This window comes from Anomalospiza imberbis, chromosome 4 (assembly GCF_031753505.1).
Source record: "Anomalospiza imberbis isolate Cuckoo-Finch-1a 21T00152 chromosome 4, ASM3175350v1, whole genome shotgun sequence".
In the NCBI taxonomy this organism is placed as follows: domain Eukaryota; kingdom Metazoa; phylum Chordata; class Aves; order Passeriformes; family Viduidae; genus Anomalospiza; species Anomalospiza imberbis.
In genome coordinates, this window is record NC_089684.1 from 22,426,619 (window position 1) to 22,452,083 (window position 25,465).

Here is a 25,465-nt window from a genome sequence, read left to right on the forward strand (position 1 = left end):
TTTACCAGATTAACAATTCCAGTTGTCTTAAATTAGCAGGGGAAATTACACACTGTCAACAGTATGTTTGTGCTGTTCTTAATTTCTTTCATTATACAGAAAATGTGAATCACGGGTCTGATCAAAAATGCTAACATAAAGTCATATTAGAGGTCATTAATCTCAAATAATTACAAAATGCAAAACTGGAATACTGCCAAGTATCTAAATCTCCTGAGATGACAAACCATAATGAAGCTCAGAAAGTTTGTGAGCAATTTACAAGGCAGAGCATCATGTCTGTGGTACAAAGATAGACACGCTGGTGATTTGGAGCAGTTTAATAGCATCCGTAATCCAAACCTGGAACAGCAAGGTGTTCTTCAGCAATATTCTTGACTAAGATGATAAGAATGAAAATCAAATAGTTTGTAATTACACTTCCTGAACATGCTGTTCAGTACAATTAAAATAATAAGCAGAAAATGAAGACTACATAAGGAAGTTGCTAGGATTGGTTTAGGAGATCATAGCAAGATAACTGGACTTTACAAGTACAAGGCATTGTTTACTCTTTCGCTTGTAAATATCAGTGTTAAAAAACTATGGCAGTCCTATGACTGTTCTATTTTTAAAAGTAATAAAAAAACTCCACTGCTCTCCTAATTCCCTGCTGCCTATTGTCAAGCTGCATACTGGAAATGTTGTTACACAGTAAGCTTTTCTGAATATTCTGCCTTCTCCAGACCAATAATAATTAGTATCCTAGACAGCCAGACACCTAACACTATGGCACTATGACGAACATAAATGGAGTCCAGTGCAATTATGTGGACATCCCCCCTGGACAGCAAATGCCATGTTTGTCACTCTTATACATCCCATCATTACAGCAGAAGGGCAGTCAGGCAATCTTTCTCTTCTTGTTTCACGGAAATGGAGTAGGAGTCCTTCCCCTTCCCCATGCAGAGAACGATGTAAAACCTGCACCATTTATTACTGTGACAAAAAAAAAACCTGGCTGAGAGTGATCTGTTGGCACATGCTGCACAAAATAAAAAGCCTCCAAGGAGCTGGAAGTGCCACAGATGGTATCACTGTAAATAAAATAATTATTTCTCATTCTCTAGAACTACCTAAAAGGTTGTCATGATGGTATCACTGTAAATAAAATAATTATTTCTCATTCTCTAGAACTACCTAAAAGGTTGTCATGAGGTGGGGCTCAGTCTCTTCTAGACTGCCTGCTGTGAGGAGACTAAAGGAAATGCATTAAGTTGAGACAGGGTAGCTTCAAATTAGATATTAGAATATTTTTTTCAACGTTTAGGTGGTAAAGCATTGGAATAGGTTGCCCGGGAAGGTGGTAGAGTCACCATTCTTGGAGATGCTTAAGACGTGTCTGTAACTGGCGCTGGGTGATATGGTTTAGGGGTAATGCCACGTGATAGTTGGACTTTATGATTTTAAAGGTCACTTCCAATTTTGATGATTATATGATTTTCTTTGATGCTAGTCCTTGGACTGACAATCCACATCACCATATCTTCCTTTTGGTGATGTTTTTTCCCCTGTACTGAAACACTTGGTTTGGTATCCTCGTGTGTGCTGATACCCAATAAAAGGAAGCGTCCAGGCCCGTTACCTCCAGACCAGGCCTGCGCTCTTCCTAGGCAAGAGCACAGCTTTAGCTTCGTCACTCGCACCGCGGCGAACGCTGCAAATCCCATCTCTCTGGGGCTCCCGCCTTGCTCCGTGCCCAGGCGCTCCCGGGACGGCCGTGTGTCGGTGCCGGTTCTTCCCAGGCGCCAGGCCGGCCGAGTGCCGCTCCAGCGACTCGGGCGCGGGGCGGGCGGTGACCCCTCGGCGGCGGCGCTGACAGACAGCCGACGCGCGGAGGAACACCGCGCCGCCGCGTCAGCGGGCGGGCCTAGATCCGGCCGCTGCCGCCATTTTGCGGGGAAGCGGGCGGGGCGGGACCCGCCGTCAGCGGTGCGCGCCTGCCACCCAGCCCCGGGGTCCGCCGAGCTCCGGAGCCGCCGCAACCGCCAGGAGCCGCGGGCAGGAAGAGCCGCACATCGGTCCTGAGGCGGCGTCGCCCGCGGGCAGCCCCAGAACCTTCCTTCCCCTGCCCCGCCCGTCCGCCCTTGGCCCCTCCCCTCGGCCCCGCCTCCGGGAGCCGTTGGCGGCGGCGTGCCGGGCCCGGCCCCGCCTCCCTCCCTCCCGCGGCGTCCGGGCCTGGCCAGCAGCGGCAGCGCGGGGCTCTCTTGCCCTTCCTCTCTCGCTCTTCCTTGGGCGGGCGACGCCTCTCGGCTCTCCCCGCACTTCGCACCCTCTCCCGGCCGTGACGGGCGGCGGCGGGCGGAGCGCTCCCCCGGCAGCCTCACGGCCCCGCTGCCCGCAGGCAGGCAGGACTTCGGGCGGCCGGCCGGTCGGGCGCCCCCCCGGCTGTTTCCGGAGGAAGGAGAAGAGCAGCTGCCCCCTCCCCCCTCTCCGCCTTCCTCCCCGTTCTCCTCCTCCTCCTCCCTCCCGGCCCCCCGAGCGGAGCGCGGAGTCACCGCGGCGCGTAGACGGGCCCGGCACTCGCACACACACAATGGCGCTGAAACGCATCAACAAGGTGAGTGAGCACCGCGGCTCCTCCTCCTCCGCCGTCGTCCCCCCCCCTCCTTCCCCTTCACCGCTTCGCCCTTCTTTTTATTGTTATTTTTGGGTGTTTTTTCTTCCCTTTCCCCCATCGCTTTCCTCCCCACTTCGCCCCTAGAGGAGACGGGCGGGGGGGGGAGGGAGAGGCGGAGGCTGAAGAGGCCGGGAAGCGGCGGCTCCTTCCGGCGGGGCCGTGGCCCGGCTGGGGCTGCGAGGCTGCTCTCTCCGGGCCTGAGCTCGGCCCCGGCCCCTTCCTGAGGGCGGGGGCCGGGGAGGTCGGAGAGAGGCAGCTCCCGGGGCTGCTCGGATGTCAGCGCAGCCCGGGGTCGCTGCCGCTGCCCTTCCGCCGAAGCCGGCCCGGATGGCGCCGGCCCGTGTGTGCCGAGGGGTTTCGGCGCGATGGAGGCGCTGCCCGGGGCAGCAGCTGGGCCCCTCGGCCGGGTTCTTCACTCTGCTGTGCAACTTCTCTCCCGCATTGTAAGATGGCGGCGGGTCCGCCTGGCCCGGGCGCTTTCCGGGATCCCTCGCGTTCCGCAATAACGCGGCACGACACATGGAGCAGCCACCGCGGCGCTGCCCTCGCCCTGCAGTCGCCCCTCTCCGCCGCCCCGGGGCCCTCCGGACACCCGGGAATCCATCGCCCGTCCGGGAATCGCTTCCCCCCGCGCCGGGCGGGAGCGCGCTGCGCGCCGCCGCCTCTCCCCCGTTGCACAATCGGAGCCGGGTGGAGCAACTTCGCGGCGGCTAACTCGGAAAAAATGCCGAGGTGATGAAAGTTTGTTGGTTTGGTTTCCTTTCCTTTTTTTTTTTTCGTTTTGTTTTTTTTGTTTTTTTTTTTTTTTTTTTTTTTTTTTTTTTTTTTTTTTTTGTGGTAGCAGTTGTTTTTTTATTAAACCTCTCCCAGGGTAAGAAGGCTCCCGGCGTGATGTTGCCCCTAAGTAGGTTTAGGTTTTGTCGGCAGGTTTGAGAATTGCTGGGATGTAATGGCAAAACGCGATGAGAGCGCAGCGGCTGAACCGGGAAGTCGCTGTTGGTCTGTGCTCCTTACGCGAGCTACGTGGAGCATTTACGTGTTTCAAGAGCTCAGAGGAGTTTCTTGGTCATCTCATAGCCTGCCAAGATGGCAGAACGTCAGTGTGTCCTGAAATCGGTGAATTTCAGTGCACAAAACACCTTTTGTAGACAGTGTGTAAACTTCATGCCGCCTAGTAGTCTCGCTTTAACTTCACACAGTACTTGTGGTCGTATTTTAGACAAAACAAGCGTTTCTTGTAATGTTTTTAGTGAATGGATAGTACTGTTACCCTCGAAATTTTTAAGTCCGTTCTGGGTAGCTAGCTGAATGGATTGTCTTTGAATTATGGCTGTGCTCTGGCAAGAATTTCAAAACAATTCCTTTTGAATCTGCCATCAAAACTTGTTCCCTGTATTAGTGGATGATATCACTTGAGTTGAAACACAGCTAGGATACTCCCTGGTATGCTTTGTCATCAGCTCATGCTTATGAAACACGTTCAGGTGCTGCAGGTAAGAATTTATTGTCAAATGTAAACCAAGACAAACCCCCACTTATGTAGTAATCTGGTGGTCAGAACCTGGAAACGATTCAGCGTGACTCTTGAGCCACTAAGTCATCTCTGACTTCAGCGTTTTGGCCTGTTGTGTACACTCTTGTCTTGTATTGGTCCTTACGCTCTATTGCACTGTGTAGTAGCAAGGTTCTTCCTTTATCCAGTGCAAGAGTTTAGGATTGGGAAGATAGTTGAGTTAGGGTTTTTTCTTTTTGCCTTCCTTTTTTGTGTCTGTGTGTGTTTGGGTTTTTGTATCAGTTTAATCACACCACACTACAAGATAGACTTCTAAATTCACATGGAGTTTGTAGTTTTGATTTTTGTATTTGCAAGCCTGGAAGATGAAATTCATTTGTGGAATGAAGCCATTCTTTGTGTGTTGCTTTCTTTCCTCTATTGGTTTCCAGTAGAAATGTTTAGAGGGGCTGATGCTGACATAAAAAAAAGCAGGGCCAGTTCTGTAACAAAATGGTTGTGAATGTAATTTTAATCCTGTCAACCAGTAAAGCCCAGAGAGAATGGCATTGTCACTGATAAGCTGGGATTCCCTGTTTTCCAATTGTAAGATCAAAGATCAGACCTTGGAACTCTCTGCTTCGCTGTAGTATGTCTTTAGCAGTAGGTGAGAACAGGCTAAAGAGAAACCAGGACCTCAGAACATTGTAGAACCATAGCTGATTTAGTTTATGTTATTACTTGTCAGGACTAGAATTTGTTGTCTCCTGCAGCAGATGACATCCTGAATGTACCAGTGAAGATACTTTCAGTCATTTTGGTTGACTCCATCTTTGTGGACTTGACGTATCAAGCAAAATAACATTTTTCATTGTATTTAGTAAACTAGACTTGAGACTCTGTTAGAGTGTGTGTGCGTGTGCGTGTATCTTTAATTTGAAGTCTGTTACACATTCAGAATGCAACCACTCTTAAGACATAACTGGCAAATTCTACTTCTGATTTGAAAATGAAAGTAAATGAGTATTTGTGTTGGGTTGTCTCCTTCTGGAGCACCCTGTATAAAGCACTCCTGAAACTGAAGTAGTTGTCAGGTACACAGTCAATCCCAGAAGGATTATTGTTATGCTGGAGTTTGTCGTGGCATCAGTGCCATCTGCTCTGGGGGCAGCTTGTGTTCAGTTGGCAAAACTCTGTCCTTGATATGGCTTGCTTTGCAGTTGTTTTATGATAACAACTTGTTCTTTTCCCGTAAAATTGAGTGTTTTCTTTCCTGAGGATGAAATTTTTCCCCTTCCCCCCCCCCCCCCAAAATTATCAAGAAATTCATGTTGATTTATGAGCATGTATCTAAATGCTTGGTGGATGCTGTGGCACATTGTCTTGATCTGCAGTGTCAACGGTGCCAGCTAAAAACACATCCTGTAATTGCTGCAGCATGCTGGAGCTTCCGCTTCAAATGGTGATGATGATCCAGTAGCAGGGAAGCATTTATGTAGGAGTAGGGAATCAGGAATGCATAAAATTTGGAAAACTTGGAAATGTTACATCATTGGTACACATCCATTTTATCACTGCTGTATGCATCCGTTAAAGTGAGATAATGTAAGTGGCCTAAGTGATCTTGATAGGCTAAAAATAGAATTAATACAGGAGATGTATGCATGAAGTATGTCGTTTGTGTAATCCTTAAGAAGGCTTGTGCCTGCTGTGTTTTATGGCCATTTGATTAAGCATAGCACAAGCCAGCATCATTATATTGGAATAATTTATTAGAAAATCTTAAGTGGAGTTGGCATCCTGGAAGCTAAAGGCTGAAGGTGGCAAAACCATTTATTGCTACTTAAGTACAGATAGAAGGCTTCCATTGACATTGGTGGAGTGGAGACTGAATTAACTGTTTTCCTCAGGCTATAGCCTCCAGCACAGTTCCTAGATATATAATTAATTGCAACTTTAACCCCCCTTCTCCAGATGCCCATAGTAAGAAATGCTGCTAACCCTGGAAATACAGTCTTTTTCAGAGATGAGGTGTAATATGCATCGGTGAGGCCTGCATGGAAATCTGCATTAGTTTAACAAAAGTCGAAGAGTTGGAAAGCCTACTTTTTACTTTATTTTTAAACTGCTACTTTTTTCTTTTGAACTTGGTTTGAATTAAAAAAACAATCTATAATAAAGCTGGTTGGAATTAAGTTTTCTTCTCTGGATGAAACCCACAACACTTTTGCGGGCAGTCTTGGATTTTGTTTACTAGGCTTTCTCAAAGTTGGAAGTTACATGAATGAGCTCATGCTTTGAATGAAGGTCTAGAAATAAGTCTGGATTTGTGTGTTTAGGGGCTCAGAAAGTCAAGATTAGCTAGCTAATGAAATTCAGTTGATGTAAGCTTAGTTGAAATGCTTTAAACCTTTGTAAATGCTTTCTCTATGTATTGAATTACCTTTTTTACTGTAATTTCACTTAACTGTTGTGAATATCCAGGGCTAGACTAAGGCCCTGTCTTGGGTGGGTAATTCAGCGCAACTATCGCACTCGGTGGTAAGAAGGTCACATTGAGCCAGAAGGAAGTGGTTGGTTTTTAAATCATGATACTGCAGTAATGGAGTTTGGGAGGCCCTAGTATTGAAGAACTTAAATGTCTTTTTAAAGTCAGAATAAAATATTTAGCATTAGATGAAAGCTGTCATCATTTAAATTCTGTTTAAGATATAGCTGATCCAAAAAGAAGTGACAGTTCTACTATGAAATTAATATTATTAAAATGGAAATAATGTTTCTTAATTGGATAGGTTTGGTACTCTGTATTGAAGACCAGCATTTATTAATAAAGTATTGGATGTGTTTTAAGAACTGGTCATTTTTTTATGAGAGAGGAAAACCAGTGCTTCCTTAGCTAGAAAGTTTGGACTGTGATAACTTAAAGATTTCTCTTCTTAATTGAACACAGTGCTTGTGAAACAAGTTCCCATTCAGCATAGAACTTTAAATGTGTGCATTGGAGTGGGAAGAGAATGGGGGATTGTTATCTGACTTAAGTGATCTACAGAACTTAAGAGATCAATATTCCATTAGATGGGTACTTCTTGCATACTTCAGAAAGAGTCCTCCAGTGTATCAAGGATTTAGGTGGGATAATGTATACAGAGTAGAAAGAGTGGCCAGCTTTTACAATCATTCCAGCTTTTAGGGATCTTGAAAGTAAGTCTGTGCTTTTGCTGTTATTCCTAGTGTGGGTTTCTTCTACAGAAGGCCTGATGTGGAACTCTACAGAGCAAGCTCCCTTTGACTTGCTGCCCAGTCTGTAACCAGTTCTGAGGCTTTTCTCTGAGCTTAAAATTAATGGTAAGGGAGTGGAGAAGGATGGAAACAGCTGTAAGCAGCAGCTGTTGGGTACTGAGCAGTGAACTGCCTCTTGCCAAAGGCATCTTTCTATTCCTTGTGGAGCCCAGTTCCAGCCTAGTGTGATCTCCTACCCGTGGATGTGTTCTCTGCATCCACTGGGTTGCGCTGTTGGAGGAGAGAGAGGATGGAGGTTCTTAACCTTCTCTGAGATGTCAAGTGACAGGTGGTAAGGTGGAGTGGGTAAGGGTTGAGCTTTTGTGTCATTCATATTAGGGCATTGATACGTCATCCCTGATAAACCTTTCTGTTGCAGATGTGAAGGTTTTGCCACTTTAACTGTCTGCCCTGTGCTCTTGTGTAGGTCCCGTGCATCAGAGCTGACAGATGGGAACTTGTGGTCTGCAGTTCAGCATTAGGTCTGATCTCTCAGAATAAGCTGACTTCTGTTGGTGGTTTTAGGCTGAGATGCTATAGCTTACATGAGAAGGGCTGAGTTACAGGCATTCTTTCCTGTGATTGAGTCAATGTAGTAACCTGACAGTAGAATGTGCAGAAAAAAAATGAAGAAATTAAAGCAGCACTGTGAATGTGTGTTCATATATATATGTATATATAACTGCAGTCAGTAGTGCATTTTTAAATGTGGTTGCTTTTTGCCAAGTTGGTCTTAAATTGTGTAGAGTTGCACATGCTTGACAAAGTTTTGTAAACTTTGGAATATAAATTTAATGTGTTAAACTCTAAATGAAAAATGCAGGAGATTTAAAAAAAAAAAAACCAACAAAACCAGTTTTTCTTTACTGGTCTTCTGATAGGGCACAGATCTGATTAAATTTGGTAGTCTTGTCGGGGAAGCTTTGCAAAAAAATAGTTAAAATTACATTCACAAGTTTAAATTTATGCTTTTAGCAACTTTTTGTGAAACACTTGGATGTAGGCAAGGTTTAATACTGGAAAATAGAGCATTGCAGGTTCAGGACTGAAAGCTAAATAGATGGGGGAATTTTTACCAACAGTAAACTTCAGTATTAAATTTTTGTGTAAAGGAAGCCTTTGTTCTGAACATCATCCCTTTGAGACGTGTGATACAATAGACATCTTCCAGATCCCTTGCAGTTTTTTCCACTGTAATTGTGATGGGCAAGATGAGAGGATTGTGGACTGCTTTGCAAATGTTATGGCCCAGTAGAAAAAGGTGACCAACATTTAAACCTCTCCACAAGCATCTGGACACCAGAGTCGCAAGCTGAACTGAGTGCAGATGCTGAAGTGCTTTAGGGCTTTCTGATGTGGAAGGCAAGAAGACTGTATTAAATATTGAATTAACTTTATAGTGAGCTTTCTCTATAACCTAGAGTTAGGTTGGCCAGGTGTTCATCACCTCTGTGAGCTCTTCTAAATGTCTAATAAATACAAATAAGTGCACTGCTCAAAGGCAGTACTTCTCAACCTTTGTTGGCCTATTTGAGTAGTAATGCCAAAAAATTCTCTTAAATCAGATAAATGCAAAGTTTGTTTTTCCTTTTAGCCTTAGCTGTAATTTTTTTCTTGCCTTGAATAAATATAAGAGAATCTCCTGAATTACTATTTGCCCCATGAGCAAAACCCCCTTCTGTTCCCCTACTGTAGGATGCAGTCTGCTCATAAAGGTGCTTTGAAACTTTTTAAAAAAAAAAACTTTCCTCATTTATTTTTTAAGAGCCTTCTCACTGTTCTCTATATAGCTGAGGTGGATCTCAGCTGTAAGAGCAGTTGTACTTAAGATAGTTTTGAATTTTGTTCTGATGGTAGTTGGTTTAGTCTTGGTGTGAGTTGATTTTGTGTGTAACTGTACCTAATTCTATAGACAGGCCCTTAGAACGATCATGAAGGGTAGTTTCAGAAATAGCATAATATAAAAGGTTAATTGTATGCTGTAGCTAAGGCAGTATAGTCAATCCCACATAGTTGTGTCCATAGAATACACCCCTATGGAATATTGTTATAACTTTCAAATGCATCTTTGTATTCATACAAAATATGGACTGGTGGAAGTCAGGACAGTTTTTTAAAAGGAGAGCTGATTTCCAGAGTTTGTTAGGTTAATTAATACATTTCAGAATAATAGATCAAGCTACTGCTAAACAGTGAATTCACCATGAATACCATGTCATACAGACATGGTATTACTTGTTAGAATACTAATTTGATAACTTTTTGTTACACTGTCCTTGTTTTTTTGAGAACATGGAGAATTCTTGCAGCTTTTTAGAACATGCAGACTGACTGATGTTGTGCCCCATTAAGGCCACTTGTCATTTCTACAAAAACTTGTCCTGCACACTGCCAGTCTCCAAAGTTGTTGTTTGTCTAGTCTTGGCAAACTCTGTGACTCTTCTGTCACTTGGAGCACAGGGTGTACAGGTGCCGCTTCTGGTTATGTGTCAAATGCTGTTCTAAGTTACTGTGCCCTCAACAAGCTGAAGGGCAGCATGCTAGGAGGCTCTTGCATAATGCTTCCAAACTCCAGCATCTAAGGAATATTAAGCCAGCATCCGTGTGAAAATGTCTAGCACAATGTCTAAATTGCATTTCTGAGAGGTAGGCATCAGGACAGAGTGCCTTACTTAGAGTATAAACTTCTTTCCACCTGCATCAGTTTACATTTGTCGGTACTGAATTTCACTTATCCATTTGTTTCCCAGTCGTTCTGTTCCATTTAGCAAGGTGCATCTTGGAGTTTCTTGTGTGGCCTTTGTTTATACCAGTACCCTCTTCTTTGAGGGCTGCATTGTAGTTCTGGGTTACAGAACCAAAGATTACTGTGGTTCTTGCAGGAAAAAACTCAAGGGAAAAGGCATGCAAAGTTTCAGTGTCCGATATTCAAAAGCTTGGAAATGGCCAAATTAAAATACCCAACTGTCACTGAATTAGTCAGTAGTTAACCAGTGCTTCACTTCACACTTGCCCCTTCAATGTACTTTAGCCAATGTATACAGTCCTCATCCTACACTAAGCATAGGGGCGTTTTAATAAGCTCTGATGTTTTCAGGATATGGTAATTGTTACAATACCTCAGAATTTACGTGTATTAAGCAGTCAGATTTTCTTCATCTTGAGTAAGACAGCTTCTGTGGTTTCGGTTACTTTAGGGGAAACAAACTGTACTTTTGAGTTCAAAGCACAGGTACAGGTGTGTAGTTGCCACCTTTTTTTTTAAAGTTTGTTCCGAAAGCCGTTAGGGAGTGACCAGGAAAGCAAAGTCTGTAACTGCATTCCTTTTCCATTTGGATCTGTCCAACTACTTTGCAAAACCTTGGAATAAATAGAGAACCATTTTAGCTGCAGTAACTCTGAAATTTCCCAAAAACTGTTACCTGTATTGTACACCTTTCAGATTTCAGAACAGATGAGAACAACTGTAGACAGTACTCTCATTCATGAAGGGCTTGTGTACTGAAAGGTAGGTTCTTTGAAGAGATAGTAGGTAGTCACCTGAGTAGTTTATATCACAGTCCAGGTACACTGAGTGATTTAATTACAGTGGCACAGCAGTCTGGCATTTCCTTCCTTGAGTGCGAGGCTTAAAACATGAATATTTCAATGTTTATCTTTTATTTTACCACGATGGTATTACGGCTAGACACTGTACAAACAAGCTGTGGAGTGTAGGCTGAAAAATCCAGTACTAAGGACTGAAGGGAAAACCATGAAAAATAGAAGCAGAATAACCAAAAGAGGGAGAATCACAACTGTTACATTGCTAGTTGTGTTTTGGGTTTCTTAGAAACCTGTGTTCCTTGTCCTTGCTGTTTTTTCTGACTGCTTTTCATGTGTTTTCTCTGCATAGTTACTCTAATGCCCTTTTTTAATCAGAGGAACCTATGTCTTTCTGTACTTTTCTGCACTGCCATTACACATTGCTTTTATCTATTTATTTTTCACCAAAAGGCCAGCTTGTTTGAAACAGATAATTTTCTGCTGGTTACATTTTTTGTGCAATGTCTATTATGCCATTGCTTTCTTACTCAGCTTAGAAATCCACATTCAGTGTCCTTACAAACTGTTATTTTCTGCTTCCAGGTGCAGTTAATTTCCATGCTGAAACAAATGTTTCAAATGCAGGTGTGTGGGATGAGACAGTAGTTCTTCACTGCTTGACACTTCTTAATCTTCCAACAGGCTTAAATGTTCTTCCCCTCCCTTTATAGCTGCTTCCAATCCTTCCTTCTTTAAAGCTGTTTTCCGTTGTGAGCTAATGAGTAAGACTAATGCAGTGATGAATTTTTGGTTGCCTAGAGTTTGAAATATCCTGTTTGACACATCATTAGACAAGCAGTCAAGTTAATAAATGTCGATTTTTTGATTGGGCTAAGCGTTCTTTTTTCTCTTTGTCTTTTTTTTAGTTGGATTGGGTTTTTTTCTGTTGGGGGTAGGTTTTTTTGTGTGTGTGCATCGAGGGTTATTGTTTGGGATTTGTGTTGTGGTTTGTTGATTTTTTTTTTTTTTTAAACTTCCAATTTAACTGCATATCACCTTTCATGTCCTCCAAGTTATTTTCTGGAAATTTAAGGCAAACCCCTCTAAATTAACCCCTCTAGGCTTGCTTGAGTACAAACCAGAAAGGTGCAATATGTAATTTTAACAAATACCTGTGTTACGAACGAATATTAAATGTAACCCTGAATTAGGCCTGTGGAGGACAATCTTGAGTCATTCTGGTTGGAGTGATCTTCTGTCACTGTGTTTAAGTCAGCTGTTACTATCATTAAAAGTAAGGCCTGGCTATTTCCAGCTTAAACTAAAAAAATGTTGTAGTGCCACAGGGAGTATGGAATCTGACAAATGGGAAGAAATTATTGCAGATGCTGCTTTATTTGGTACCTTGCAAGAAGGCAGCTTGGTAGGCACCAGACTGTCATCTCTTACAGAATTTTCTGGGGCCTGAAAACTTCTGTTTTCTTGTTCATGCATATTTGGATGAGATATCCTTTGTCACTCTTTAAATTAGTTTCTTCATTCTTTAAATGGCTTCTGTAATCTTTTAAATAGCTGGTAGAGGGGAGTTGTTTGAGGGGTTTTTTAGCAACTTTTCTGTCAAGAAAAGAAAGATACTCTAGTTTTATTACAGAATCATAGTCCTGTATTCGCATTCACATGTCAAAGTTTTGAATCCTCACTTGAAATTTAAGCCATATTTTCTATGTTAGTTGTTATTATATTACTGCAAAACAAGCAGGTTAGTTAGCTTTTTTATAAGCATTTTTTTCTTGAAAGTACTGGTTTGTGGTTTTTTGTTAGGTTTCTGATAAATATATAGTGAAAGAGAAGGGAGGATATAAAAAATGGGGCTGTTTCACCGGTGAAACTGAATCTTGCTAAAAATGTAATGTGAAGCTGGCAGAGAACAATGTGCTGAATTTGTGTTAGTGCAGATCTGTCTGTTGCAGTGATGGGTACTGCTGTTTTATTTCTACTGATCTTTGTTTTCCAAAACTCTGTTGCAGAATTGTGCATGTATTGCTCCTTGTCTGTGTTACATTGCTGTTGTCCTTTAACAGTAGCATTGGTGCTTAGTCTTTTAACAGTGTTCTAGTCTGTAAAATGCTGAGTGACTAATCATCCTTGTGGAGAGGTAGGAACTATCACACTTTATATTTGGAAACTGGGACACAGAAACGGTGACATGCTGGAGCTGCACCGGAAACCTCTGGCAGTGACAGAGACTGCTGGCCACGGTTGTAATTCAAGACTAATCCTTTCCGATAGGTGCATAGCATGACGCTCCTCACCAAATTTGGGTTATTGTTTCTATGTAGTCTTTCACATTTGCTGCTTGGGAGTTTTGTTTTGGTTTTTCTTTAAAGCTGCCTATAAAGTGAAAACTGTAACAAGCTATTCCAGGAAAATGTGGGTTTTATTTTGGGGATTTTTAAGAAAATTTGGAACGTAGTTTAATACCTCTTGAGAAAGGGAAAGCACTACTGAAACCATGTTGACCAAAAGAAGCAAAGTTGGAGAAGTAGGTATGGTAGAAGGAATATGAAAAGCAGAAAGCTCTTATATGTAAAAATATTAGATTCTATACTTATTTGTTATAGAATTGTTACTCTTGATTGCTAAGCTGAGAAAGAAAGTAGATTTGTATTTATATTGCTGAGTGGGAAGCTTTAAAAAAAAAGGCTCCTTCCTTTCTTTAAAAGAAGTGCTTCAACTGCGCTCCAGATCTCACAGCCCACGTGCCTCTGCTTGTTCAATTTCCAGTTATTCCAGTTTGCTTGTTGTGTTCAGTAGAGTTGTAGCTTTCAGAAGGAGGTGCTTTCTAAATTTACTGAGAACTTTCTGCTCCCTTATTGTAAAAAGCCCCCCTTTTTGTGTAGATGTGAAGTGTCACTCGGAGAGATGAAGTAGGCCTGGTGTTACTGTGAACCAGGGTTTGCTTCATGTTTGCCTAAGTTCTTCCACAGCCCTTCACATGCTGCTGAAGTAAACAGCTTTACTGCAGACTCTTCTGACCATAGTACCCCAGAGAAGCAAACACAAGAGCATATGCCACCTCAGCATTTTTTCCCCAAATTTAGTGGGTGAATTACTTACTCTGTGGGTGAAATGCCAGCTGGTGTATCATTTGTTCCCAGAATTATCTGTACATTGAACTGCTTTGATTAGCACAGTTAGGGTGGTTTTTTTTTTTTTACTGAGGTGTTTTAGACAGCCAAAACTTTTGTGCTTTGGTCCTTATGTTTTGTTCACTGCTACTTTGTTATCTTCAGCAGCTCTACTAGTTAAAAGGAGTATAGACATAAATTTTGAAGTGATAGGAGCCTGTAATATTGAAACTCATTTGTTTCAGCTTTAAAATGTTTTTTAGTATTACCAAATGGTTTTTTACACATATGTATCACTGGAACTTACTAAATTTAATTTATGTCTTACATCTGCAATTACTTTTCCTGGTTGAATTATTGATGTTGAATTACTAGTTTTTCTGCTGTGGTAAGATATCTATTTTTATCTTGAGTACTGAATTCTTGTTTCTCTGAAGATAGTAGTACCTTTTGAAGACCTCTCTAGTCTAAAGCATATATCTCTGACAGTCCACTTTATGCTGATATTTTCTCATCCTTGTCTTCATGCTACTACTCAAATTTTATAATTTTCATAAATGGCATGAAGAGCCTTTTCATAGTTCTTGGTCCCTGTGAGAGTTTAAAATAAACCTTGAGGATCTAAATGTACTTCTACTATTAAATAAATCCAGCAATAACTGTACAACTGTATTAAAATAATATCTGTGTCTTTCTGCTTATTCTATTGCTATAGCTTACTTCAAGGGACATGATATCTTTTTTCCTCTCAGATTTTGGAAATGATTGATCATTCTTAGAACTGGAAAATACATTTTGATGAGAAATAAGCCTGATTAACAAAATGTGCTGTGTTTGTTAAATGGAAAAAAATGCTCTGAAAATTAAAAAAAAACACCTTTCTATCAGAAGCTTCTACTACATTCATTGTTTGCCATTACACGGATGACATAAATCTGAGTTACCAAATTTTTCTGGATGACAATGAACAACATATGGACCTAAGAAGTGATATTTAATGACAGAAATAAGTCTGTCATCAGGCCCCCCAGTAATATCTGGAGAGTGTAGCAAAATGCATTCTAAATGCATGTACTGTGATGATCTGGAAAGAGCTGTTTCCCACACTTCTACAAACAGCAGCAGTGAAATGAGCTGTGCTATTACTAACTTCATTGTGCCGTTGCTTATCAAAACTGATATGGTTTCCTTTTGTAAAACAGTTCAATGCCAGTGCAAAATGGAAATATTATTAATTGGAAAATTCATCAGAATTAACATATGTAAGGAGGAGAAACCTAGGACTAAATTTTCTTGGTGTTTGGAGGGAAGGGGATTGTTGTGGGCTTTGGGTAATGTAGTTTTGTTGTTTAGTGGGGATGGTTGGTTGTGATTGGGGTTTTTTTAGTGTACAGACTTGCACATGTTGAAGTGGTGTTATTCTTTGTTTGCAGGAGCTATCATCTTACCAAAGAACAAGGTGTTTTATGTTACAAGAAACATAAGCTGGGTTTTTTTCCTGGTTTTGTGTTGGCTTGTACTTAGTAAATTTTTATGGAGTGCAGAATTTTTGAAACTTAAAGGATGCCCATTAGGATCTTCCCAGGCAAGAGTTAGGTGTCTGGTCCAAATATGCATATGTTTCCAGCATAATAGGTATTCCTGGCTTTCTTAAATGTCTGGCAAAGTTCCTGGTTGAATGGCTTGTATAGACTTCCAGGGGAAAAAAAAAACAACTTGTGTAAACTGTTACTATGTGGAAGAGGGGCTGAATATTTTGCCTTTTCTCAAGACTTCTAGATACCTTGACAAGTGTAGATTCATCTGTAGAAGCTTTTGAAGCCCTTTTTAGAGCCAAGGGAGAGCAGGGGAGAAAGGTGATTGTTACATGCTTTAACTGAAAGTGTAAATTTATTTTTAAGACACTGTCCAAACAAATGACTTGTGGAGCATTAAAACAATTTAATGGAGAGCTTCTTTGTTTCCTCACAGCAGTATTGTTACTGCACAAGAAATCCTCCATCTGAAATGTCTGTTTCCATTCCTCTGTGATGGGGGAGGGAGAAAACTGTTTCTACAGTTCAGTAATTTTTGATTTTTAAAGGCGCAGTCTTTGTCTTAAATGCAAAGTTTAAAATAAAAAATACAAATATTTTGCCTGATTACAGCACTTCTAAGCCTTTTGAAGTTTTTTGTCTGTTTTGATCTTTGTGAGGTGCATCCTTCATGCAGGTAATGGGTAAAGTGAAACAAGTTTCTGTGGGGTTTTTTCTTGCTGTTCTTAGTTCTAATGTCAGATGTTACATACAGAGTGCTTCCTGTTTCATGAAGACTCATCAACAGGTTTCTCTCCTTCCACTTCAGGCTTCTCTAGACCGAATCCTTGTAAATCTCAATCAAAAAGTGATTAGACTTTACCAGCTTAAGGCTTTGTGTGCTTTTTCCTTCAGCAGGAGTGTTTTCACAGTAGTGACATACATGTATTTGGAAAGGCATAGTCATAGGTGGTTTCACTGCTCCTTAGTCTGTTACAAATATTTTTGATAGTGATATAGTGGTTCATAAGAGTTGTTAATTGCACTTTCTTCTGTGTTTGTATATGGAAAAACTGTAAGAGTTTTGCTAGACATGAAGTGAAAACTACTGTTTTTGTTTTCTTAAAGGAACTTAGTGACTTAGCCCGTGATCCTCCAGCACAGTGTTCAGCAGGTCCCGTTGGAGATGACAGTAAGTAACTTTAAGTTTTGTGTTTTGTTCTGCTGACTCAAAGCATATCATGCCTAGATAATAATGCGGAGTTTTTCTTTTGTAGTGTTTCATTGGCAAGCCACAATTATGGGACCTGTAAGTATTCTAATTCTTGTGATGTAATATTAAATGAGTAGTTCCTACTGAGGAGAAAACTCTGGGGTTTTTGGTTTACTTTTGTCAGTTCCCCTTATCTGACTTAAGCTCTAGAGGTCTTCATTACAGTAAAGGAAAATGAAGGAGGGGAAAAAAGCCCACCAGTTATTTTGTGTTTTTACAAGGACGTGTTATTTCAGCTGAAATAATCTCTGGAGCAGTGTTAGGCATTATTACTAAATATCTTAGGTATTATTACTAAATATCTAGAAACTTTGTTTGCATTTACCTTTTTCCAAAGTTTTAATCTAGCATGAACTTTGTACTAGGACGTGGTACTACTGTCAGGAATTAGTTGGGATGTTTTTGTGTGGGTCTTAAAAGGGAATCCTTATTTGGTCTGGTGTAATGCTGAGATCTTGAATACTTGAAAGAATAGAAGAGGGAATAATCACTGAAATGGGAGGTTTCCGTTATGACTGGAGAAAAAAAAGTCAGTGTTGAATGTTCACTAAGTATCTGAAACCTGAATAGGACTTTTTCCTCATTAAGGAAGCCAAATGTTTGCTTTTGTTGAAAACAGCCTGGAAGCAGTTCACATCTGGAGTTCTCTGGTTATCTGTATTTAAAAGACAAAATCTGTAACTTGTGAAGACAAGCCTTTGGTGAGGCTACAAAGTAGGCATTAAATATCAGGGATGCTGAATTACTCTGGCTTTATATATAGCTACAAGTGTGTTATTATGTAGTGGCTGTTAGAAATTCACTGGACTGAAAAATTTCTCTTCATCCCAAGGTACCTGCTCGTCATTGATTGTAACTAGGTACCTTAAAAAGATAGAATTGTTTAATACTTATATTCATACTTAAATGGCAAGGAGTGTTGTGCACTACACTGGGTATGATGATTTTATGTGGCTGGTGTCTGCATGGTCACGAGGTATTAAGCATTGGTTGAATTTAAATTGGGATTATTATTTTTAGTTTTCCCTTGTGGTTTAATAATGTACAGCTCCTTTTTTCCCCATGTGGTTTTCGTGGTGTCAGAAGGTCTGCGTTCCTGTTTCCAGACTGGGCAGTATCCTTACAGAAGTGTGTCAGTGTGGTGTTAGTAGTTCTAGTGCTGCTGTGGTGCTGCCTTTAATAACAGACAGGGATTGTAGGACCAATCATCAGGTCTTCACCTGGTGATTTTCCTGGATAGGTGTATGAGAGTGTGCTTTGTTTTAACACATTTTAAAGTGGAGTTCCTGTAATTGATAAAATGTATCCCCAGAACATGTCCAGTGAAAGGGTTGGTATTTTTTGGCTCCTTAAGGCCGCATATGGTATCTATTGACCAAATACAAGAGGTTATATCTTGATCACTAGATTTCATCAGAGACAGGATAGGGTATAACCTACATTTTGAGGGTTTGATTACCCTGTCTTGTGTTGCAGATTTTCATTTTCTGTTATTTAAGTAATACATAGTTATTTCCTTTCATTGGTAAAATGTTTTTGCTATTAAGATGAGAATTCAGTTTACAAATAATGCAGAAGTGTACTGTGTATGCCTCAAATTCATTTTCCCTAGCCCTGAGTCCAGAATTAACAGCAAAGTATTCTTCAGGTTAAACAATTAAATTGTTAGCTTTATTTCAGAAATTTAGTTGAGTTTAAAACCTTTTGCTTCTTTCTTCTTGTAACTACTAACTTACACAATCCCTCTTTAGTCATTCCAGTTTTTTTCTTCTCCTTACTATCATCTTTTTTACTTCCACATTTTGCTTTACTGCTTATAGTTGACACCTGAAAGAATTATCCTAGTAATTCTTTCCTTGGAGCACGGAAATGTGAAATACTCTCTCATAGTAGATTACATTGAATTTCTATTACAGAAAGAGAGGAAAAATTCTCTTGAATTATGATTATTCTTCTGTTTGTTTGGTTGTGCTGGTAGGATGGGTAACTGAGATTTTTTGTTGGGGTCTTTTGGGGTTTTTTTTCAAGGAACAGGGGTCTAGCTGTGTATTCACAGGTTTTCTGCAGGGCTGAAGCAATGGACAGAATTTAGGAGGGCGTGGGAGTCCGCGGCCACTCTAAATTTGGGTGGTCACAACAAACAAGCTCGAAACACAGAACTGGAAGGTTTTGAATCTAATGGGATGCCCTGCTCTGTTAACATTACTTCTTGGAATTATCTTAGAATCATTCAAATGCTTTTGCCCTGTAGTCCTGAGTGGATTGTCTGAGCCGCTGGGTTTTGTGATGCGTTAGCTTGGAGAGGTCCACACAGAAAATGACATGTATGTGTTCTGTATTACTTACAGTAGGAAGTAAGAACTGAATTTTAATTATGTCTCACTTGTATTGGTGGATTAAACATTTTGGTTTAAACAAATTTCCTCTCCGTTTATTTAAAAACAAGATCTTCAGTGATATTTAGTCCTAAAGATGATAATAGGAGAATTATTTGTTTGCTTTGACAGAACGACAGTCCATATCAGGGTGGTGTATTCTTCTTGACAATTCACTTTCCCACAGACTACCCATTCAAACCACCTAAGGTAAGTATTGCCATGTCATTTGTGAAATTAGTGCTTTTTAAAGAGCAGTACAGGACAGAAGTTGCCAGCCTCTGTATTGTAGTATTGTCAGGTTATCAGTTCTTTTCAGGCTTTCTTACCATCTACCAGATGTCTGGGTCCCATTCTGACTACCACAGGAATTGGGTGTGTTAGCATATTCTTTATGAGCAAATCCATGTATGTGAATTCTGAATGTCTTAAAATATTTGGGTTCATTTGTGGTTTTCTGAATTGATAGGAAAACTTCATTAGCTTTGTGTTGCTATAATAGAATTCTTGCTGAGGGGACTGTCATGTGTTAGTGTAGCTGTTGGAGTGGTCTGTAGGAATGTGACACTATGGGTAAGGATTTACTTGCTGAGTGCCTAAAATCAAGTGAAGGGGTTATTTGTTAAGAGTTTGGCAGTAATTGCAAAATATAATCTTTTTTTGGTAGCTTTATCAGCCACTAGCTTTGTCTTCCAATTTTCAGTCAGTAGGAAGGCGTACCCATGGAGTTACTGTAGTGTTGGAAGTTGCTTAGCTCTGTGACCACAGTGTGACTGGGGTTTAGGCACTGCTGTTGGGTGTCTTCAAAGGCAGCTGGGATTAAAACATTCATACTTGCCCTCTCTCTGTTTGAAATAGTGCCTGGTAGTGGAAGACTCGAAGCTTGTGGCTTGGGTGCATTTCCCTGAATTTGATGCAGTTTAACTGCCTAATCCTTTTCTTCTAGAGTAAATGGAATTGACTTGATAGCTTGACTGAGCAGAACGGGTGCAGTTATTGTCATAGACCCAAATGCACTCTTCTTTTCTTTGTTTTTGTTGCAGGTTGCATTTACAACAAGAATCTATCATCCAAATATTAACAGTAATGGCAGCATTTGTCTTGATATTCTAAGATCACAGTGGTCTCCTGCTTTAACTATTTCTAAAGGTAACTTTTGTGAAGGAGAAATTTTTCCATCTTGTGCTAAATACTGTGCTTTTAGCTTTGATTGTGCCAAGTTCTTACTCATCTCTTTGATTTTCCCTTAACTTCACTTATCTTATTCAAGCTTGTGTTTTGCCAGTTTGATGATACTGCATTTTTAATGGATTTTTTTTCTAACACTTTCTCATATATGGCTGTTTAAGGCCTTGTCTGGCCATTTACTTGCTTCAGTATTCCTAGCAGAGTTTACCAGCTTGGGCCCAGAGGAATTTGCTGGTATTTGGATTGAAATAGGCCTGTGTTGGGGTGTTTGAGCTAAGGCTAAGAAACTGCTTGTTTGGAGCTGCCCATGTAGATACACTTGCATATTAAATGAAAGCTTAATTTCAAGTCAGTTTTTAATACTGAAATTTGCATAATTTTTTCATCCTGCCTAGAGTTACGTGCATAGTTCTACTGGCATATCTATGGTAGATGAATAAATCTGTTATTGGTACATACTGCTTTCTACCACAGTGCACTGGCATTGCACTGCATTACTTAATGAACTAAGTTTACTGATCCTACTTCATGATAAATTGATGTTGTGTTGAAATAGAAGATTTGTGGCTTTCCTTATTTTACTACTACAGTAAATAACAGATAATTCTCAAATATTTTCATGATGATCTAATTGTTTTGCCTCAAAGCCACTGGTCACTGTGGCTTGAAAAGATCCCTCAAAGTGCCCTTTTGTCTATAGAACTTGTAATTCCTGTCTGTCAAACAGTCAGTTTGTTATTTGAATGTGGATTCCCTGTATTTCAATGCTTCACTGTTTTCTTCTAAAGCTTCTGTGAGAGTAGAATATGAAGTCCTCATAGTTGCCTACAACAGTGTTACTGAGTTATTTACAACATCTGTGTAGTTTTATCAGTGCAGACCAGGATATTCTTGCCTCATGTACAACAAATAAAGAATTCAGTCTGATTTAAAAACTAAAAACTTAAATTTGAGGATTTTCTACTTTTATTGATAAGAACCATGGATATGCTGTTGATCAGAGTACATAATGTGCTTTTGTTGGCTGCTATGTTACATCATAATGCGGGGGACAACAGTGCTGTTCTCGTGTGTGTACTGACAGCTGTCAGTAGTGGAAATAGGAAGCAAATAGTTCTTACAAACCTTTAAGTTAGTCTGGGCTTTTTACTTAAGAATGGGTTACAAATTTATATTGGCAGTTTATCAGGAAAATACTTTGGTTCTGTCCTGTGATGACATTGTGCTAATGTGAAGATCTATGCTCTAGTTTCTGAGCTTGCCATTCCTCTTTTGCTATTGAGAATCCTTTTTTTTTTTTTTTCACAGTTCTCTTATCCATTTGTTCACTGTTATGTGATCCAAATCCAGATGACCCACTAGTGCCAGAGATTGCACGTATCTATAAAACAGACAGAGACAAGTAAGTACAGAAGTGTGCAAGACTGGTATTTTAACAGACTGCAAGAGTTCATTGTCAGACAGCAGTTGTGTTCTGTGAGCCTTTTGTGAAGATCTGAGATAGAGAACTTGTGTGTCAAAGAAGTGAATAGTGAATAATTTAAAAACAAAGGAGCTTAGCATCTTTGAAGTTGTGGGTAAAAGAGACCTTTTCTTACATGTGTGGAAGTATTTAACAGTATATATATTGCCTTTTTTTTTTTTTTTTGCTTACCATGCATAAATCTAGTTAGATCTTCATAATGAGGAAAATACAGCTTTTTGTTGCTTTGATGCCTTTGTTTGGCAGCAGTTTGACCTTAAATTTTGGTTCTTTCCTTGAAAATGGGCAGCAGCGCTTTCTTCCCCATCTGTGTTGTAACAACTTTATTTTCCTTAGGTATTTTTAACATTTTGCACAGATAGAATTATATGAAGCAGATTTTGGGGGTTTTATATATATTAATGCTAAATATATTTGTCCAATTAGGTACAATAGGTTAGCAAGAGAGTGGACAGAGAAATACGCTATGCTGTAGGGTAAGAATATTTGCAAATTATGGTGCATTTAACGAAATGGAAATTCGTCAGCACTTGGGTGCTGCATGCTCTAAGGCACTGGATTAACTAACAGATAATGGATGCACCAGTTACTGAACGTGGAGATTTAACAGCTTGATCTGTGGTTAGTGTGTAATGTATTGGCTAGTCACTATTTCTCACAGATACTACTCTTGCATGGTCAGAAAAAAAAAGTTAGTATGAAGTAATTACTGAGTTCTGAGCCACATTGTCAATTTTTTCTGGTAAGTATTTTACCCAGATTTTGCCAGAATTTGGTTCAAAGTGATGCCCTGTAGTGAGACCTCATATATAGACATGAGTGAATTCAGACAATCCAAATTTCAATTATCTTTAATCAGCAGTGTCTGTCTTCCACATATAAACTCAGAAATGTATGGGAATTATGTTCTGTTTTTATAGTTAATTAACAACTTCTTACTGACAAGCATGGAGTTAAGTGTTAACTAATTGTCAGCTCAGTTCCTGTAGAAGTAGTATGCTTTAAATAGTCTTAAAATTTGGAGCAGTATATTTGTGGGAAAAGAATATTCAGTGCAATGAAATGCTTAGTGTTTTTTTTCTTTAAAATTGGAAATTTGACATTTTGTATCCAGTGACATTATTAACCAAATAATCTTTACTTATGGCATGGGATATATGCTGTAATCTTAACCTAAGAACAATATGCAAATGAAATACTTACCTTGTTTATTCCATCCCAGATAGTCTCTGTTTCTTCTCTTTCAGTAGTTTTTTTTTTTTTTTTCATAACAGACTTCTAGCAAATTTTCTTGTCTTGATGTTAAGGCTTTTCCTAAAAACTAGAGAATATCTATCCTAATTGGTGTATGGAGGGAATTGTTCAATTTTTTGAGTTTGAGTATGTCTTGGTACAGAGAGACTTTTCACAGTGTAAAGAGAATGGGGAGATGGGAATAAAATCATATTTCATCATAAACCATTTAGGAAATTGTCATTTTCATGCTGATGTTAATTCAATTCCTGGTTTTGTCTGCAGGTACAACAGAATATCTCGGGAATGGACTCAGAAGTATGCCATGTGATGCTACCTTAAAGTCAGAATAACCTGCATTATAGCTGGAATAAACTTTAAATTACTGTTCCTTTTTTGATTTTCTTATCCGGCTGCTCCCCTATCAGACCTCATCTTTTTTATTTTTTTGTTTACCTCCTTCCATTCATGCACATGCTCATCTGAGAAGACTTTAGTTCTTCCAGCTTTGGACAATAACTGCTTTTAGAATCTGTAAAGTAGTTACACAAGAACAATTGCCCAAGATTCAGAATTTTTTTTAATGGAGCATGTGTATTATGTGGCCAATGTCTTCATTCTAACTTGGTTATGAGATTAAAAACAAACATTCCTCACTGCTCTAACAGATACTGAAGATACCACCTGAAGGGGGAGGGGAGATGGATGTTCAGTTTTCTCCCATCAAAGAAGTAACATTGCTGTAGCAACATCCATCTTGTTCCAAACCTTCCGGTGTTAGAGAACTGAGGTTTTATTATATACTTTTGCTCATAACTGATGTGTCTGGAGAATTGGTACTGAATCTATAGCATCAGCAGAACAGAAAATGTGATGTATCTTATGCATGTCAATAAAGGAATGACCAGTTCTTGTTTTACAGAGAATGGAAATTGGAAGTCAAACATCCCTTGTATTCCAGAATAGGGTTTAAGAACATTTTTGTAATTCATTTAAATTTCGTTAGGAGGCTTGGAGCTATTAGTTAATCTGTCTTCCAAAACACTGTTTAATATAGCACTGAATAAATGATGCAAGTTGTCAATGGATGAGTGATCAACTAATAGCTCTACTAGTAATTGATTTATTTTCTTCAATAAAGTTGCATAAACCAATGAGTTAGCTGCCTGGATTAATCAATATGGGAAACAAAATCTTTTGTAAAAGCAAAGCTGGTTTTTGTATATACTGTTGGCATTTGCCTCGTTTAACATCAAATAATGATGTAAAGTTCAATAGAGTGACTCTTCTGCCATTTTCAGTTCTAATGCTCAGTCTGTTGCAGGTTGGCACATTGCTCGGCCTGGTGGATGCAGAATTAATAAGCTAACATAGTCGTGTAGCCGTAGTAGGGGGCTGCACTTGGTGCTGGGAGCCCAGCGTTCAAGGATGGACTTGGGACCCAGCAGATCTGAAGTGGTGTATTGTGGAGATACTTCCTGATGCACCTGTGTTTGCTGACTGAGAATCTTTTTCTTCACCTTGTACACTTGACAACTGAAAGATCTTAATGTGGGGGTAATGATGAGGCAAAAAAATTATAAAATAAAGTACTGTTTTGATGTGGGAATTGTCATGAGGCTGTGTTGAAGTGACTTTACTATGTGGGATGTTCGTTACCATTGAAAAGGACTTGTTCAGCCATGCTGCCATTTACATTGATGACTATTTTAATGCAACAGACACTTTCTTCATGTCAGGTGACTAAACGTGAATAAAGACTCATTGCTATTGGATTTCTGTTCTACAAGAAACATTGTTTTGTGCCATTAGTTTATCTTTCAGCAACAAGGGCATTATTAAACACCTGACTCTTTCCTTCCCTCTTCCTTCATATTTTTCCTTGTTTAATCTTTTTGGTCTCCATTCTTAACATCCATAGCTTCATTTTCTCTAGTCTTGTACTATCACTTTATTGTGCATCTGTGACTTCTCACTGGCACCACTTTTGCACTGCTTATAGTTATGTACATTCTGATTCCTTGTCCCCACATGGATGTGGAAAGCTAGATGTAAAATAAATGTTAAACCTTAATTTTTATAAAAATTTGAACATGTAGTTTGGACATGGTTTGTTCTGGTTCTCAGCTATGAGAGTAAATTTGAAATGCTCAAGTTCAGTTGGCTTGGAATTTAGAAACCTGGGCTCTCTTTAGCAGTACATGCTTCAATGACAACTTTCTGAAATCTGTTGAAGTTGCAGTTCATTTCTGCTTTGCTAACCAGCTTACAACATTTTGCTGGAAAATTGGAATACAGCTGCCAGTAGCAATACAA

The 25,465-nt window shown here is 39.9% G+C and overlaps 1 protein-coding gene across 2 annotated transcripts; it reads left to right on the forward strand.

Moving 5' to 3' along the window:
* The first annotated feature begins 1,948 nt into the window (after positions 1 to 1,948).
* Positions 1,949 to 24,924, forward strand: UBE2D3 (ubiquitin conjugating enzyme E2 D3). Of its 2 annotated transcripts, none has more exons than XM_068187492.1 (7): positions 1,949 to 2,599; positions 16,726 to 16,789; positions 16,875 to 16,906; positions 19,378 to 19,455; positions 20,289 to 20,394; positions 21,742 to 21,835; positions 23,435 to 24,924. In XM_068187492.1, the coding sequence occupies exons 1-7, from the start codon at positions 2,576 to 2,578 to the stop codon at positions 23,478 to 23,480; spliced, it is 444 nt and encodes a 147-aa protein (XP_068043593.1). In that variant the 5' UTR covers positions 1,949 to 2,575; the 3' UTR covers positions 23,481 to 24,924. The 2 variants fall into 2 exon arrangements, with proteins under 2 accessions (XP_068043593.1, XP_068043594.1); XM_068187493.1 differs by lacking the exon at positions 1,949 to 2,599 and adding an exon at positions 22,343 to 22,392.
* The last annotated feature ends 541 nt before the right edge of the window (positions 24,925 to 25,465 follow it).